Source organism: Chiloscyllium plagiosum, chromosome 1, assembly GCF_004010195.1.
Source record: "Chiloscyllium plagiosum isolate BGI_BamShark_2017 chromosome 1, ASM401019v2, whole genome shotgun sequence".
Lineage (NCBI taxonomy): Eukaryota > Metazoa > Chordata > Chondrichthyes > Orectolobiformes > Hemiscylliidae > Chiloscyllium > Chiloscyllium plagiosum.
Genome location: NC_057710.1, coordinates 152,915,241 through 152,934,326, shown reverse-complemented (window position 1 = coordinate 152,934,326; position 19,086 = coordinate 152,915,241). Strand labels below are relative to the sequence as shown.

Here is a 19,086-nt window from a genome sequence, read left to right as displayed (position 1 = left end):
CAATTCATGTCTTGGTACTGTGAAAGCCTTGTGGTTCGTGATCAAAACAAAAGTCCAATATGTTGGGATAAAACCTTTATTTGAACCTCTCTCTTATGGTAGTGTCTCTTAACAATATTAATGGTTCTTAATTTTTTTTTCATACGTTCCTTGTTTTTTGATTAAAGCTATCTTAGCTTGGCAATATTTCCCCAAATATCAAGAGTAGAAATTTACAAGAGTCTTACTGTTTCTTGATTTTGTTTTCAAAGCACAAAATAGCTAGTCATTTTTTAAAAAGATCTGAGGCACATGCTATTTTCAAAGATTAAGTATTTCATCTCAAAATATATGGTGTATTAATGTTTTTAGGCATTTAGTGCTGTGACTGCCATGCATATCACAATGAATTTTAAGAAAATATTCTTCTGCTATTTCTACCAAATCTTATTGGGAGGTCTGTAAAGACATTTGCATGAAGATTTGTGGAAAATAAGTGCAAGTTCCATGCAGTCCAACCCAAAACAGTCCTCCAAAAGCAAAATTAATAAATAAGCAAAATTAATAAATAAGCAAATATTAAGGCCTTCCAAAATAGAGTAAGTGGAAAGATATTTAAAGTTTGGGAAAAGATTTGTAGCTCGGGTGCTCGTTGTTGTGGTTCTGTTCGCCGAGCTGGAAATTGGACCCAATATACCGGCCACTACAGCGGACAGCTGAAACTAACAACCGGAAGCGGCAAGGACAGGCCACTATAAATGCCGGAGGAAACACCACAGAAGAGCTTCACAGGAGGCTCCCAAGCACTGAGGATGTCACCTAGACAGGGGACGAAACGTTTGCAAAAAAAATTTCCAGCTCGGCGAACGGAAAGATATTTACATAAAAGGGAATGTTACTTAAGAAAAATAATCTCAGTGCACTGATTTGGGCATAAAATAATCTTACCTGTTTATTCACATCAGGGTTATTGCTTATTTCAAATTATATATTATAAACATAAATTAAATCTATTATAACCTTCACCAAAAACACGATAAAGAAAGTAATCAATTTTGTTTACACGATACAGTATTAAAATTGGAATGCAAGTGAGCAAAAATAACAACTCGAATTTATCTTTAGTATCAAAATATTTCCGGGTATTTCGGGAAAGTGGGAGCATTGTCAAACAAAAATTGACTTCAAACCTTATGAGCTACTAAGTCAGTTATTCAAAGTTTGGTCAAAGACCATTTGAAGTCTGTATTAAGAGTTCAGAATTAGAGCAATGCAGAAATTTCATCAGCAAGACTGGAGAATGTTGTAAAGATAAAGAGGGTCAGAGCCATAGAAGGACTTGTAACACATACCAACATAATTCGGTGATCATGAATGATGAGTGAATGTTTCTTGATGTCTGTTATCATGATAAACTCAAGTTCACAGAGGTTGCAAGATGGGAGACTGACCAGGAGAGTATCACAATAGTCAAGACTAATGGTCACAAAGGCACAAATAAGTTTTCAGCACCACATGAACAGAGGCAAGAATGGCGTTACAGAGAAGGAAGTATGCAATCTTGGCAATGAAATAGATACAAGATCTGCAGTTTATCTGTGTAAAATAGGTTGTTTGATTTAGTCTCGAAAAGTGAACAAATAGTATCAGTGCCTTGGGATCAGATTTTGTGGTGGAGACTAAGGCAATGGTTTCACTTTTCCTAACTTCTAGCTGATTGAAATTTCTGTTCATTTGTTATTAGATGTCGGATAAGCCACATGACAATTCAAAGGCACATAGGGGTTGAGAGAGATTAGGCAGAACTGTCTTGTTCCAGGTGATGCTACTGAGAATGAACATGTGGATAAGAAATGGAATTGAGAGAAAATAAAATGGAAGACTCGAGTGATGGAACATGAGTGAAAAGAGAACCTACTGAAGATAAGTTTGTGATTCAAATGAATAACAATGAAACCAGATGGAGGTAGTTACATGCAGCTGGATAATGGAGAAGCACTGGAGGTGGATGCTGCAATCAATTATCAAGAGATCAGGAAGGATGAAAAATAATAATTTAATACAGCCCCAGTCACATAGGATGCCATTGGACTATAACCTGGTGTTGTGTGATTTTTAGCTTTGTCCACCCCAGTCCAACACCGGCACCTCCAAATCATGGATGCCATTTGTGACTTTGATAAGGACTATTTCACTACATTGGCAATGGTTTAGACCTATTTGGATGTGTTCACATCCATAGTTTTGGGAAATCTGGCTATGGATTTGCGAAGCAACAAAATGCTGAGGAACTGAATGTCCATGGCAGGTTTGAAGGGAAGGGCACAGTACCTAACTAAAGGAAACTTGTGAATAGTATCACCTGAAGTGGAAACCAGAAAGAGAAGTTGGCTGGTCAGCAGTTTGTTGGAAAGCTGGTAGAGGGAGCAGGAGGCCAACTTCATGGATATATGAAAACTTGAAGAGAGCACAAAGAGAAGGACAGAACAGAAATTAGAGAAAGCAAGTTGATGAGTAAGGTGGGAAACTCTGACATTTGGCTTGGTGGGCTATGAGAACAAAGGAGCAGCAGAGATATGTTTAGAACAGATTTTGTAATAAGATATTGATAAACTACTCACTTCTTTATAGGTGAGGGTGGAAGGGGCAGAGAAGAAGGCTTCAAACAGTGAAGAGAAATCAGGGAATATTTCCACACTCCCACATGATCCTAGTGTCCGTAATAATAATATAAAATTCCATTGTAAAATTCAACTTTATTGTTGAAGTTCTTTAGAACTTTGCTACTTGGCACTGTGGCTCAGTGCTTAGCATCGCTGAGACACGGCGGCATGGTCCCAGGTTCGATTCCAGCCTCTGACACCTGCCTGTATGGAGTTTGCACATTCTCCCTGTGTCTGTGTGGGTTTCCTCCGGGTGCTCAGGTTTCCTCCCACAATCCAAACATGCACAGGTTAGGTGAATTGGCCATCTAAATTGCTCATAGTATTCAGGGATGCCTAGATTTGGTGCATTAGTTAAGGGTAAATATAGTGTAATGGGTCTGAGTGAGTTACTCTTCGGAGGGTCGGTGTGGACTTGTTGGGCTGAAGGGCTTGTTTCCACTCTGTAAGGATTCTATAAAATTCTATGAAAATGGTAAAACTCTTCTCATAACAGTAAAATTTCCCTTTACAAAAAGTGCAAAACAGCAAAAATTCCTTTTCTTTATGGTACTTCTTTCTGTCCCACTCCCCTCCCAAAAATAACTAAAGCCACCTGGCCATTTTTTTCATTACAGTTGCCAGCAAAATATTTTTGGATAAATAATATATTGATATTTATTTCAGGGAGAATTATCACCAATGCTTAAAAACATGGTTTACCTTCAGCCATTCTGCAAGTTATTTAGTGCTGCCAATGGGTAACACCAGACACTGTAGAAGTCTGTCTTATAGTACAAGGTACATTGAAGCTTGAGGCTGGCAGCTTTTCCATAGGATGTAGGGAAAGAGGAAAATATATGATTTTTTGGCTCTGCCTTTCATCTTGCTTTATCTTCCATTGCTGAAGAGAGCAACCTTAATGATTTTAATAGATCCTCATAATTTTTTTAGTATTTGATTAATTCTGGTTCAATCATGATATTCTGTCAAATTCTTTGAAATGTACATTACAGAGTAGTTATTTGCAAGAATTTGAAAATGTTATAACCATGACATGCAAAAGTAAAAAGCGTGTTCATTGTATAGCAATGCTTCACTTAGTTATTTGAACACCTTTCTTTTAAATTGAATACATCCAAGACAGTGAATACTTTGTTAGACATGATGTCCGTTTCTTCATTTAAACTTTGACTTGTTTTAGGACGAGCAAAGACAAGGGAGGTCAGAGGTAGGTGCAGTAATATTAATCTATAGAGTCTTAAACCACCTTCATGCTGACTGACTTTGCTTTCGTGTACTCAAGAGTTATTGCTAGTCTCTGACCTGATGATTAATCTTCCATGCTCTGGTCTTGATTTCTTTCCTTCAGATGTTCTTAACTGAACAAGAAATTCACATCTGATAGGTTTTGGTCCAATAGATTACATCTGGTGGTTGGATATTGCAGCTTGAGTGCCAGTGAAATGATCTTGTTAGTGTTAAGAGTTACAGGTTTTCTTTCCACTACTTATCTTGAACATGCCACGCTGTCAAGCAAAGCTGCCATTTAAAATAGTTTCTTTTCATTTCTTCCAAAATGTTTTTTTGCTGCATCTTTCGAGCCTGCCACATCCCATTTCTTACCGTGGATGACTTACCTGTAGTTGGCGATCTTTCTTGGCCTGTGATATCTTTTGGCCTCAAATGGGACTTTATTTTCACCATTGCAGCAATGAAGTTGTCTCCAAGAAACTTGGGCCTAAAGGTTTATTGACAGTTTGCCTGTTTTACTGGAATAACATGAATATTGAAGTAGCCAGTATTGTGGACAATGTGTAATTGCCTATTCTATGGTGAAAGTGAGAGTTCTGGTACATTAGCGAAAGCTTCAATGTAAGCACCCACTCTGAAATCATTTGTTCGGCTCTTTGCATAAATAAACAGGAAGCCCTTCCCAAAATCTGGCTGCCTGAAGCGAAGGCTGTGCCCTATTTATATGTAGCTGGAGTCGACTTTTTAAAGATACTGCTGGAGGTCACCACCAAATACGTTTATGCATTAATACTTTCATTGCACATGTTAATTATAAAGCATGTTCCTTCCAACATCACCACGAGGTCTAACTGGTTTTCACTGCGTGCATCAATGTGCTGACAAGGTGTAAGCCTTAAATTTAGCTGAGCATTGTGCCCCGATATCAGGTCTATAAGATTGCAGATAGTGGTTCATAAGAATGTGCTGATGGAAAATATTCTCTGGTCAGGTAGTCCTGTTACAAGACTTGGACAGTGCTCCAATTTTAATTATCAAGGTATGAGAGCAAAAAGAACCAAATGACACAAAGTTCTTTTATCTAGTCATTTTAGACTTTTGGTCCTCAGAAATCTGTCTCCAATTTATTATCATGTACTTATTACATGGCGTTGTTTTCCCTATATGCATTAGGATATTTAAAATGTATTCAGCCACAGAGCCGCTGCTGTTGTAACTATTTGATAGTTTGGTCACAGAAGATCATTTTTCCTTATATTGGATAACTTAGTAGATGATTGTTTTGCATCTTGATGCAGGTCTTAATTGAGGAGAACTCTTGCTATAGGAATTTACCAGAGATATTTAGACAACCGTGGCCTCAAAAAAACAGAGTTTTATGAAAGAGAAGGATGCTTTTCAACGCATCAACAACTCTTCAGAACTACTCAAATGTCACAATTAGTGGAGTGGGATTGAAGTGGTTGAACAGGATTGGTATTGGTAATTAGGGAATAGACTGTAGGCAGACACAAGTGACCAAGTGCTGAGGCTTGTTAGCAGGCCTGCCTTGGTTGCCTCGGTCTTTAACCCAGTTACATTAAAGGCAATTAGCAGCCCACCCCACTAACAACCCCTTGCCAATTCACCCCATATTCATTGTGGACAGAAACAATGAACCAAGCAGAAAAATAGCATGTGTAGACTGCTCAGAAGGAAAGCATACATTCACATATCATCTTTTCAAATTAGTAAATGCTGTTCTTACAATGCTGTAGAAGTGACAATCACTAAACTTTCAATAAATTAGCTTCTAATATTTCATAGCACTTATTCTAATGTAAATGATCACTGGCATTGGCAAAAGAGTTTGAAGGAAGATCTTGAAGATGTCAAGCAAAGTCAGTGGTTCTCTCCAGTTGTCAAAACAGAACCTCATATTGTGATTATTCCATGAACCAGGACTCTTGATTATACATAGAACATAGAACAATACAGCACAGAACAGGCCCTTTGGCCTACAATGTTGTGCCGAACATTTGTCCTAGCTTAAGCACCCATCCATGTACCTATCCAATTGCCGCTTAAAGGTCACCAATGATTCTGACTCTGCCACTCCCACAGGCAGCGCATTCCATGCCCCCACCACTCTCTGGGTAAAGAACCTACCCCTGACATCCCCCCTATACCTTCCACCCTTCACCTTAAATTTACGTCCCCTGTAACACTCTGTTGTACCCAGGGAAAAAGTTTCTGACTGTCTACTCTATCTATTACTCTGATCATCTTATAAACCTCTATCAACTCACCCCTCATCCAGTGTTGAACTCCATCTGCCACTCCTCAGCCCAGTTCTGCATCATATCTAAGTCCCTTTGCAGCCGATAACAGCCCTCCTCACTATCCACAGCTCCACCAATCTTCGTATTGTCTGCAAATTTACTGACCCACCCTTCGACTCCCTCTTCCAAGTCATTAATAAAAATTACAAACAGCAGAGGACCCAGAACTGATCCCTGCGGAACTCCACTTGTAACTGGGCTCCAGGCTGAATATTTACCATCTACCACTACGCTCTGACTTTGACCGGTTAGCCAGTTCTCTATCCAAATTTCCCACTATCCCATAACTATGCCATTCAGTATATAAAAAGAGCCCTTAAACCTCACCTCTTACAATGTTCCTTCAAGCATCATATTTTTGGATGTAGGTTTGCTTGCTGAGCTGGAAGGTTCATTTTCAGATGTTTCGTCACCATACTAGGTAACTGTGCTGATGATTCCTGCTTTCTACTTATATGTTTGGGGTTTCTTTGGGTTAGTGATGTCATTTCCTGTGGTGATGTCATTTCCTGCTCTTTTTCTCAGGGGGTGGTAAGTGGGGTCCAAGTCAATGTGTTTGTTGAGAGATTTCTGGTTGGAATGCCATGCTTCTAGGAATTCTCGTGCGTGTCTCTGTTTGGCTTGTCCCAGGATGGATGAGTTGTCCCAATTGAAGTGGTGTTCTTCCTTATCTGTATGTGAGGATACTAGTGAGAGAAGATCATGTCGTTTTGTGGCTAGTTGATGTTCAAGTATCCTGGTGGCTAGTTTTCTGCCTGTTTGTCCAATGTAGTGTTTGTTACGTTCTTGCAAGGTATTTTGTAAATGACATTAGTTTTGCTACTTGTCTGTATAGGGTCTGTCAAGTTCATTAGCTGCAGTTTTAGTGTGTTGGTGGTTTTGTGGGCTACTATGATGCCAAGGGGTCTGAGTAGTCTGGCAGTCATTTTTGAGATGTCTTTGATGTAGGGGAGAGTGGCTAGGGTTTCTGGACGTGTATTGTCTGCTTGTTTGGGTTTGTTGCTGGGAAATTGGCAGACTGTGTTCATTGGGTACCCATTCTTTTTGAATACCTTTTGAATGTATTCAAAAAGAATGGGTACCCAATGAACACAGTCAGACAATTTCTCAGCAACAAACCCAAACAAGCAGACAAAATGCATCCAGAAACACTAGCCACTCTCCCCTACATCAAAAACATCTCAGAGATGACTGCCAGACTACTCGGACCCCCTGGCATCATGGTAGCCCACAAACCCACCAACACACTAAAACAGCAGCTAATGAACTTGAAAGGCACTACATTGTACAAACACACAGAAAACTAGCCACCAGGATACATGAAAATCATCTAGCCACAAAATGACATGACCCTCTCTCACTAGTATTCTTACGTATAGATAAGGAAGACACCACTTCGACTGGGACAACACATCCATCCTAGGACAAGCCAAACAGAGACATGCACAAGAATTCCTAGAAGCAAGGCATTCCAACTGGAACTCTATCAACAAACACATTGACTTGGAACCCATTTACCACTCCCTGAGAAAAAGAACCGGAACTGACATCACCAGCCCAAAGAAACCCAAATATATAAATAAAAAGCAGGAATCATCAGCAGCGCTTCATCTGGAGGCTCACTGAAGATGTTACCTAGCATGGTAGGTAGCATAGCGAGCAAACCTACATCCACAACCTCAACCTGAGCTACAAATCTTCTCAAAACTCGCTAACAACATATTTTACTTCCAAGAACAATTTGTGAATTAATGTTTTTCAGGGAAGTTCCACATATGTCATTTTAATGTATGATACATTGATGTTGTTTACAATGTATACTGGATGAATGGGTGTGATTAAAACGGGGAATGTCATGGAGGATATGAAAGGATTATTGGGTTGAGGAGTTGGTGGTGAGGGGTGTATAGTAGAGAACATAAGACAGGTTTTTGAAATGAGTGGGTGACACGAATTGGAGTGGAGGAGGCATGGGGCTATGAAGGGACATTGTGATGGAGTGCAGGTAATGGCACAATGTACCTTCCAAAAGGTTTCTGAGTACAGTCTATAATTCATGACTTCTCTAAAGGACCATGATTCACGGGGAAGCGCAACTGATTCTACTAAAATTGCTTGAGCCGAAGAGATGCCTACCTTGTAATAGAGCCAGCCAGGTTAGGAGAACACAGTACAAGCGTGCTTGATAATGCTGACCCATTGCCATCCATCCACCTTTCATCACCTCGCCTTTCCTGACTGTCAGTTCTGAGCAACAATGCTCCCATCCATATATCAGGTGGGTAGTTGGAGCAGGCAAGCTACTGGAGAAGTTATACTCTAACCCAAGTCTACCCTTAACCAGTGGACTCCATCAGCAGTACACCTTCCCTCATGCTGCCCTTTGTAGAAAAATGCCTTAAACTACGGAATAACAGCTGAGGACCTTTTGCAGGCACAAGTATTCACCAGAAACCACTTTCTCACCATTGACCCTACTACTTGTTTCACTCAGTTTTGGTCTCCCTCAGTGACAAGTTTTAAATCATTTTAACCATTTCTAGACTGACCATTGCCTCTGTGCAGCCATTCAGTAGCAGTAAGGTACTCAGGATCTTTGAGACTGTAGCTACGGGGCAGTCCAACCGATGACTCACATTGTTGAGGACAGATCATTGGACAGAACTTGAAGGTGAGTTTAAAGTATTCCCTCTAGCCACTGGCAAGAATATTGCTCAGCAGTACTGACTATGTAAAAACAAAGTAAATAAATAAGTCACAAGCTCTCCAACTGGAAGAAATTAGTTTTACTCTATTCAATCTATCAAAATAGTTCATAATTTGCTGAACTCTACTCAAGTCCTTCAGTGTTTAATATAAATGTATTAGTATTAATTTCCTCACATATTCTATGGCCATTTATAAAATCCAGAATAATGACTTCTATATCTTTACTAATTGTCCTTGAACTTCAAGCGAATTTTGTGTCTGGACCCCTCCATTTCTCTGTTCTTCGGTGCTTTTTAATTTAGCTTATATGAAGTCCCATTTTTAAAGTTTTGGCCTAAGTAGTGCTGCCACACTTATCCTGATCAAATTGCATGTGGTACCCCTTCACCTCTTCTGCTAACCTGCCTGTTTTCCTGAAGCTTTTTACAGTTCACTTCACAGTTTCCTAAGCTTATCAGTTATCTGTCAAGAAAGGTATTGTTTCTGTACTCTCTTTGCAAGTTTGAATTGTCTGTATATAAAAAGAAAGAAAAGGATCTTATTCTGATTCTTGGGTATCCATCTTTCAACACTTCTGTAAAGTTAGTCATCATATTCATACCGGACAATAGATCTGCACTTTCATGGAAATGAGATCAGCAGTGGTGGCTTAACCTGAGCGTCACCACGCCTCAGGCAAGGGAAGAAGTTGAGAAGGACAGTATTTCACGGTAACCTCAGCTAGTACAAGAATTGAACTTACGCTGTTAACATTATTCTGAATCGCAAGCCAGACTTCCAGCCGACTGAGCTGGCTATTCCCCTCCTAAAGTCGTCATAATCCTACCAGATAATAAGGTTGCTCTCTTATTAGAACAAGATGACTGGTAATGACTTAACCTGAGGGTCACCACTCCTCTGGCAAGAGGAAAGGCTGAGAAGGAGAGTCAGACTGAGAACAGCCTGCCCTGCCTTTTCTATGTATGGCTGGATTTCAAACTGCAAAGTAATGGTACCAAATAAAGTACCATGATAACTCTATTGTGTCCACTGCACTAGGCCGAGCCATGGCAGATTCACATTCTCTTACAATGAAGACATTAGGGGAGGTTAGTTTACCCTCTGTTTGATAAACAATATCAGAAAAGGGTTTCTCATTTTCTTGGAGTTATCCTTGATACTAGCAATTTTTACAGTTTGACACTCTTGGACTAGCAAATAGAATCCGTCAGCCATCTTGCACTACACTGTCCATTTTTCAAAAAAATGAAACCAGCTGATAAACCTAAAGATTAGTATTTCACGTAGCAAATCTTCATAACACCTACATCTAAACTTCTAGGAAGGACCTGTGAGAACACCAAAACCACTTTCTGTTCATAGACCCTACTGCCTGTCCTGGGAGAAAGTGAGGACTGCAGACGCTGGATAGTCAGATTTGAAAAGTGTGGTGCTGGAAAAGCACAGCAGGTCAGGCAGCATCCGAGGAGCAGGAGAATCGACATTGCGGGCATAAGCTCTTTATCAGGAACATTGACTCTCATCCTCAGATGCTGCCTGGCCTGCTGCGCTTTTCCAGCACCACACCTCTCGATGCTACTGCTTGTCCTCTCAACTTTGTTCACCCTTAGTGGCAGTTTTACACCATTTTCACCACTTCTAGAAATCAAAGTATACTCCATCTACCAAATTCTGATTTTATTTTAAAAAAGTTGTTTTTACTGTGTGTGGGCCTCACTGGCTAAGCCAGTGTTTATTGTCCAGCCCTAATTACGCTTATGAAAAGTGGTGGTGAGCCTCCCTGCAGTCTATGGGGTTAGGAACACCCAACGTGTTATTGTGGAATTGCTGGATTTTGACCCAGCAGCAGTGAAAAAAAGTGGATGTAGAATTCCAAGTCATAATATTGTGTGGCTTGGAGGGTAACTTGCAGCTGGTAGTGTTCCCATGTATTTGCTGCCCATGTTTTCTAGGTAGTAGAGGTCATGAGTCTAGAATATGCAGCCACAGGTGTCTTGATGAATTTCTTCAGTGTAAATAGTACACACTGCTACTATAGTGCATCTATGATGGAAGGTATTGTTGTTCATGGGTATGGTGCCATTCCAGGAGCTGCTTTGTCCTCGATGGTGATGACCACCTTGAGTGTTTTTACAGCTGCACCCATGTAGGTCAGTGGAGAGTGTTTCACTGGAGAGTGTTCCACACCTGACTTGGGCTTAGTAGAATGAGGACTGGTTTTATGGAGTTGAGAGATGTGTACTTTATATATAATTTCTTGATTCTAACCTTATGTAGCCACTGAGTTCATGTGGCTGGTCATCCAATCACTTCTTTCTCAAAAATGTTCTTCACTTTGTTGAGTGTGACGACTTGAATAGATCAGTCTTGGCTGTTCTTGCTTCAATAAGCAATCTGAATCCGCATTACCTTGAATTAATGTGTTCATTTTCCCTTTGAATATATAGATATCTTATATTTGTCAACCACAAATATCTGACTATGAGACTATGTAACCTAACACCATTGTCTCTGTTCATTATTATCTTTTATAGAGTGCAGAGTTGGAGTGGTAATTTGATTCCTTCCAAAATTAATTCTTTAAGCAGGATCGGAATTTCATCTAGTCCAAGAAATGATGCATGCCTATTTCCCCAATGTGCACAAAGTCCATGCTGATGAGATAAGAGTCTCTGTAAAAGCAAAAAGCAAGGCTGAATAATCCCAAGCAATTAGCAATTAGCAATGTATCAATTAAAACTTGGTATACCTTTCACTAAAGATTGAACCAAGAAATTGGCAACCTGCTGTCAAGCTGGTCTACAGCTGTCTGCCCACCATTATCACAGGTTTAACTGGACTTAGATGTGCTCCATGTTGCTGAGGCCTGAGAGTTAGATTTTCCTTGGTCTTACATTGGAAACATCGAATAAGTTTGCTCACCACAGAGCCCCATTCCTCCCTCTGACCCAAGATTAAAATTGTGCATTAAGTATATGAAACAAACATTGTAGTTTTATTTGTATTTGTCATGTAAAAACATAGTTAATTTAAAACTGCTTGTCCCAATTTCAAATATATATTTTGGAGTTAGTTTTAATATCTGTTAAAAGTAGGTGGGATGTAAAGTAAATCTCTCTTTACAATGATTCTTCAATCCTGTCCTTAAATATGTGAAATTCGTGTTTGTCAGATTGTGAAGGAAATTTTCAGCTGGCATATCAACAAACTAGTGTTAATCAATATGTGCTAATCTCCTCTGGTTTATGTTTTAATCTGTTATGATGAGCAGAATACATGTTGAGCATAATGCCAACCAGTGACTCTCTCTCATCATAACATCACTCTGCAGAGTATCACCACTTTGCATAAATTCTTCATTAAATGGAAGGGCTAGTAAACAGAGAAACTTTGGGGATTGTTTTTTTATGAATGGAGAGACTCACAGGGAGTGGGCAATTAAACATTGTGAAAGTAAAAAAAAAAATTAAAATCACTCAATTTGCAGATGTTTATTTTCAAAATAGCTCTTAGGTCATGCTATATTTTTAAAATGAAACTGTAAGTTGATTGAGCAATGTCAGGCATTTATCAGTCAAAATGTCATTTTTATTTCTTGTTCTACTGTAGAGATATTGTAAGAATTTATGAATTGTCTTTGGCTGCGTATTACTTTGTTTGAAAAGCATATTTTACATAGATGGAAATTGAGGCAATTGTCTTTTCATTTAAACACGCATTGAAAAATTTTACAATCATTTTGCTATTTTCATCTTTCAATTTCAAACACTTGAGATTAAATTTTATGTTGATTTTTTTAAAGTGTTAAGCAAGTAATTAGACAAATTCAGTATATTTAGTCATAAGCATGGTGCTAATTGTGGAACTATGCAGTGCACAAATTATCTGGTGATGTTCCCAACATGGTAGAAGTGTGTACTTCAAAAGAATTTTATTGGCTGTGTATCACTTGTGGCGCTTACATAGTCATGAAAGGTGCAATAAAAATTCAGATTATTATAATCTGACTATCTACAAATAAGGAGTACAACTTTTCTCAATGTTTCATGAATAATTTTAATGGAAGCCCAACTATAAAAATAAGATTCAATCAAATTAAATTTATTAATTTATTAACTTATGTTTTAATTATATATTTTGATTTTACATATAATGTAATAAAATGTGATCTTGTAGTTATTTTCCTTAAAATAATAGTGTTCTTCAGAGATCATTTGTGCGCAGCATATTCATTTTGTAGCAATTATATTGTTTTAAAAAGTTGCAGAGTTGTCTTTTATGGTGGTAAATTGGTAGTTGTGTTCTCATCTGGCAATACACCTTAGTGAAGCTAGCTAAATCAAAGGACTTGCATTTTCATCATGTTAGGTTAAATGTGAAATTTCTTTAGAAAGATGTGCAATTCTGTATACAATGACATACTTGGTGATAGAAGCGATAATAACTTAATTCGTTTCTTGATCCTTGCTGTCTCTGCACTGACTGTTCCAATCTGACCTTGCTCAGCATCTGATGACCTGTTCTGTTGCTGTCAGTTGCTTGGAAAACTGGTGCTGTTGCAAGTGGCCCTCAGGGGTGCCCAAGAACTACTGGTCCACTGACCCATAACAACAAGGGATTTAGATCAGAGCCACTTGCTTTTGACATGGCTGCACAGGGCCATTGCACATAATAGCCATCAGACTGGCCTGTATTTTTCTGCTTGTTAAAAGGCATGTGGTTTGTGCTTGTTAAGAGCCAGACAGAGTTTACATGCAGCACTTGCTGTGATTTTTCATATACTGCAGCAATTACATTTATTATCTCTATTTTGTTTGGGAGTGACAAAATAGCTTACAGACTACTTGTTTTAACCAGTAATAATAATGTTGCAATTAATGAGTATGAGGTTACCACAAATTAATTGAGAACTGTAAAGGTGAAGGGCTTTGACCTCAGAGATAAAGGTAAGAAGAGGGGAAGCAATTCTGAGAGTAATTTTTGACTTTGCTGTAAATTCATAATATACACTTGAAGACCTTTAAACATGACTCTTGATTTTCATTTTGACTAAGAGTCAAAATTATTCTCTCCATCCTATCGCCATATTTATTCAACAACAGCTGCTCGTATGTGCAGGTTTTAGTTAATGTAAAGAGGAATCCTCTTGTAGTGTTCAATGATTGGACCTGAAATAAAATATTATTGGAAACTGCAGAGAGGAGACAACTTAATGGTTTAACTCAGTTGAAATATGATATCAAGGAGTTCAATCTTTCTATAAATATGACAAGTCATAAAAATATAATGCAGGTCCATAACTATGAAAAAATGTTGTGTTCTTCTTAGTAATTTGATGACTACTGACAAAATGGCCTTATTAGAGATAGCAGCTGTACCACCAGAGTATCTTTAAGTTCTCTCACTTTGATTTAGACCCCTCTGAGTATTGCGTATAAAACTTGAATGATATTTTTTCCCTTTACCTCCAAAATCCTGGAGACTTGAAGGGTTGGGTCTATCAATTCAAGTGCTGTACTGGGCCTTTCTCTTTGTCCTTACACTTAAACTGTAACAAACCCACATCTGTAGTTTGAGTCCATTTTTGAATCATTATTTCAAATTCAAAAGAAGTTCAGCATACTGATGCAGTATTCTGAGAATCGACAAGGTTTTTCTTTGTTTATTTTTAATTGTCAGCTTGCTCAGTGATAACACTCTCAGCTCTGGCTCAGAAGGTAATGAGCTCAAGTGCTTCCGTCTATATTGACTGTAAGGACTGTTGTATTGTTGGATGTGCTCTCTTTCAGATGAGATGAGGTGATGTAAGAGATGACATTTTCAGTATTATGGAATTTTTCAGGAAATATTATCATTTGACCAACAAGGATTATTGGTCATTTACCTAATTTGTTGCTTGCACAAATGCTTTAAGAAATTCTGAGAACATGAAAGATCCAGTTTCCATGCAAGTCTTTTTCATTCTAATAAACAGTGGTTAGTTAATTACTTATTAATTAATTTATGTAATCATCCAAATAAGAAGCAGGAGGAGGTTATTCAGACCTCTGCCATTCGTTTGGATCTTGGCTGATCTGATTGTAATGACATATATTTATTCCCGCCTACACTGATAGATCCTTGTTTAGCAAACACGTAAAACTATCTTTTTTTGTATTCACTCATTTGTTGATGGTGTCGCTGGCTAGGCCAGCATTTATTAGCCATCCTTAATTACCTCAAGGGCAGTTGACAGTCAAACTCATTGCTGTGTGTCTGGAGTCATTTGTAGGCTAGACCAGGGATCGCAGTTTTCTTCCCTGAAGGCCATTAATGAACCAGATGTATTTTTCCAACAATAGATTCATGGTCATCATTAGACTCTTTTTTCCCGAGTTGTGTTGAATTCAAATTCAACTATCTGCGATGGCAGGATTTAAATCCAAATCCCTGGAACATTACCAGGGTCTCTGGATTAGCAGTCCATCAATAATACCATAGCCTCCACCTTTTGCTATAATAATATTCAAGGATTTTGCTTTCACCACCTTTTCAGGAACAATTGCTTCAAACACTCATGACCTTCTGAGAGAACAATGTTTGTCTCTGCTTAAAACAGGCAACACCTGATTTTTAAATAGTGGTCCCTATTTCTAGATTCTCCCATAATGTGAAACATCTACACTGCCAAGATTCCTCGAGATATTTCAGTCAAGTCACCTCTTAATCTTCCAAATTCAGCAGAAAAAGCCTAGCCTGTCCAAACTTTCTTCTCATTCCCGGCAATCCACTCATGCTAGGTATTATTCAGGTAAATTTTCGCTGAATTGCTTCCAATTACATCCTTCTTTTAATAAGGTGACCAATACTGTGCTAAATATTCTAGATGCAGTCATAACAGTGTCCTGTATAACTAGTATAATCTGCTTTCTTTTGTATTCAATTCCCCTCATGATAAATGAAGATATTCTGTTAGTTTTTCCTAATTACTTGCTGCATATTAACATTTGTGTTATTTATATGGGAAGACACCCAGACCCCAATGCATCTTAGAATTCTGCAATGCCTCACCATTTAAATAATATGAGTCATCAAGTCAGAGAAGTGTACAGCATGGAAACAGACCCTTTGGTCTAACTCATCCACACCAACCAGATATCCTAAACTGATCCAGTCCCATTTGGCCTTATAAAGCCTTTCTACTCCTGGATGTACCCATCCAGGTGTCTTATAAATGTTGTATTTGTACCCTGTTTCCATCTCCTCTGGCAGTTCTTTCTGCATGAAAAAGTTGCCCCTTTTTACATCTTTCCCCTCTCACCTTAAACCTGCGCCCTCTCTTTTTGAACTCCTCTACCCTGGGGAAAAGACCTTGGCTATTCACCTTATACATATCCTTCATGATTTTATAAACCTCTGCAAGGTTACCCCTCAACCTCCGACTCTCCAGGGAATAAAAAAGCATCAGCCTATTCAGCCTCTCCCTCTAGATCAAACCTCCAATCCTGGCAACATTCTTGTAAATTTTTTCTGAGCCCTTTCAAGTTGCAACAGGGAGACCAGAATTGAATGCAGTATTCTAAAAGTGGCCTCACCAATGTTTGTAAAACCGCAACATGATGTTCCAGCTCCTATATTCAGTGCACTGAGTAATGAAGGCAAGCTTCTCTACTGCCTTTTCCACCACTCTTTTTACCTGCAACTCCACTTTCAAGGAACTATGCATCTGGAACCCTAGGTCTCCTTGTTTGGCAACACTCCCCAGTCTGAAGAAGTGTCACGGGACCTGAAACATTGTGTGCTTTCTCTTCACAAATGCTGCCAGACCTGTTGAGTTTCTCCAACAATTTCTGTTTTTGTTTGAGATTTCCAGCCTCCGCAGTTCTTGGTTTTGTTTCTTTTTTAATTCTTCCTGTCCAAATGGACAATTTTACATTTTCCCACATTTTACTCTTTGCCCACTCACTTAACTTTTCTATATCTGTTTGTAGCTGTATTATGTCCTCTTCACAACATCTTTCTTACCCAAGTTTCTGCCATGAGCAAATTTGGCAACCATACCCTCATCCCTTCATCTGACTCATTAATGTAAATGTAAACAGGTGAGGTACGCTCCAAGTCATGTGGAATACCATTCATTCTATCATGCCAACTTGAAAAATACATACTTCTATCTACTCTCTGCTCCTTGTTTCTATCCATGTCAATATGCTCGTTCCTACATCATGCACTTTAATCTTCCACAATAACCTTTTAATCTGGCACTTTTTCAAATGTTTTCTAAAAATCTAAGTGCAATATATCAAGCTGTTCCCCTTATTCAGAGCACGTTCCTGTGAACTCTGTTCATTATTGGAATTATTATAAATGAATTGCCATTGAACAGCATTGATATTACAGATTTTCACAAAACTTGTTTTTTTAAGGAGTTGAGATTTATTGAACTGCAGTTAATCTTACATTGACAATAATATGTATATTTTTCAGTGTTTAAAAACAAATTTACATTGGCTAACAAGTTTAATTATACCTAGCAAATTCAAATTTCATCTGAATAGAATAAATGGTACATCACTTAACTTCAAATGTGCCTGATTTTTTAATGATTAAGTTGATTATGATGATATAGACTCAACTATTAAGCCTTTATTTTAGTAACGTATTCCTTTGTTTATTTCTTAACAGGAACTGATTCCTGAATTTTATTATCTCCCTGAGATGTTTGTTAATTCCAACAATTATAATCTGGGTGTGATGGATGATGGAACTGTGGTGTCTGATGTAGAGCTTCCACTCTGGGCCAAAACTCCAGAAGAGTTTGTTCGCATACATAGACTGGTAAGAAATTTGTTTTTAGTGTCTATTCTGCAGATGATCTTTGCTGATGGAAATGGTTTACCATATGAATTAACATCACATTTAAAAAATGGTTGTGTAAGATGGTTATTCTGAATTTCATCAGTCAGCTATGGAGCTAAATACTCAAAGGAAAAATTGAGATTTAGCTGAAAAGCTGTGCATTTTAATCTTGAATCATTTGGTTCTATTTTCCAGTTTCAAACCAAGTAAATTATATAAAAGATTCGCGTGGCTGGATATTCTGATGGAGGCAATTAATTGCTCTTTAATTTATAGAATCATAGAATCCCCACAGTGTAGAAACGGACCATTTAACCCAACAAGTCGACAGCAACCTCTGAAGAGCATCCAGATTGATCCCAGTACCCTTTCCCTAAAACCCTGCATGGCTAATGCTAATAACCTACACATCTCTTAACATGGACAATTTAGCACAGCCAATCCACCTAACCTGCATATGTTTGGACTATGGGAGGAAACTTGAATACTCGGCGGAAACCCAGGCAGACACAGGAGAATATGCAAACTCCACACAGACAGTTGCTCCAGATTGGAATCGAACTCTGTCCCCTGGTGCTGTGAGGCAGCAGTGCTAACCACTGAGCCACTGTGTTGCCCTGTTTACTTATTTTACATATTGAAAATTCTAATTCATTGGTGTTCATAACCCATAAGTAGATGTAACCCCAGTATTTAAACCACATGTTATGCATGTTCAGCTATCTTGTTATTTTGTTGAGTTAGCTGAATAAAACTAAAATCTGGGGAATTTCTCCTGTTAATGTCATATTTTATTGCCAGTGTTCTGCTTTAAATAGCTTTTCTGGGAATTTGAGATGAAAAATAAAGGGCAGGCTTTTCTACCACATGATTAAACAGAGGTGAGCTGGAGTAAAATTCCATGCTGCCAGCAAGTCAACTTTCTGAGATGGTGGATTAGAGGCCTTCGGGCTTTTGTTTGCACACAGTGGATAGCCAAATGAAGATACATAATGCCCTATTGCCAGGAGTCAGCTAGGAAGTTCTGGTTGGCTTGCATGCCGCTAGAGGTTTTGGGAATTAGACCATCTGAAAGCTGTCGAACTCCTCGTACCACCAGCATTCCAGGTAGACTTTGAGGCCCTTGCTGCCTGCTTAGTGTTAGCCGTGGTCATAGTACAATAGTGGATTAGTGGTGCTCGAAGAGCACAGCAGTTCAGGCAGCATCCGAGGAGCAGTAAAATCGACGTTTCAGACAAAAGCCCTTCATCAAGAATAATGGCAGAGAGCCTGAAGCGTGAAGAGATAAGCTAGAGGAGGGTGGGGGTGGGGAGAAAGTAGCATAGAGTACAATAGGTGAGTGG

The 19,086-nt window shown here is 38.7% G+C and overlaps 1 protein-coding gene across 2 annotated transcripts in view; it reads left to right on the top strand.

Annotated features, from left to right (window-relative positions):
- lrba (LPS responsive beige-like anchor protein) overlaps positions 1–19,086 on the top strand; it is an 875,634-nt gene that overhangs the window by 661,882 nt on the left and 194,666 nt on the right. For both annotated transcript variants that reach the window (XM_043699606.1, XM_043699616.1), the window contains exon 46: positions 17,570–17,722. In XM_043699606.1, coding sequence (XP_043555541.1) covers positions 17,570–17,722 — 153 coding nt within the window. The remainder of the gene's footprint in view (positions 1–17,569; positions 17,723–19,086) is intronic.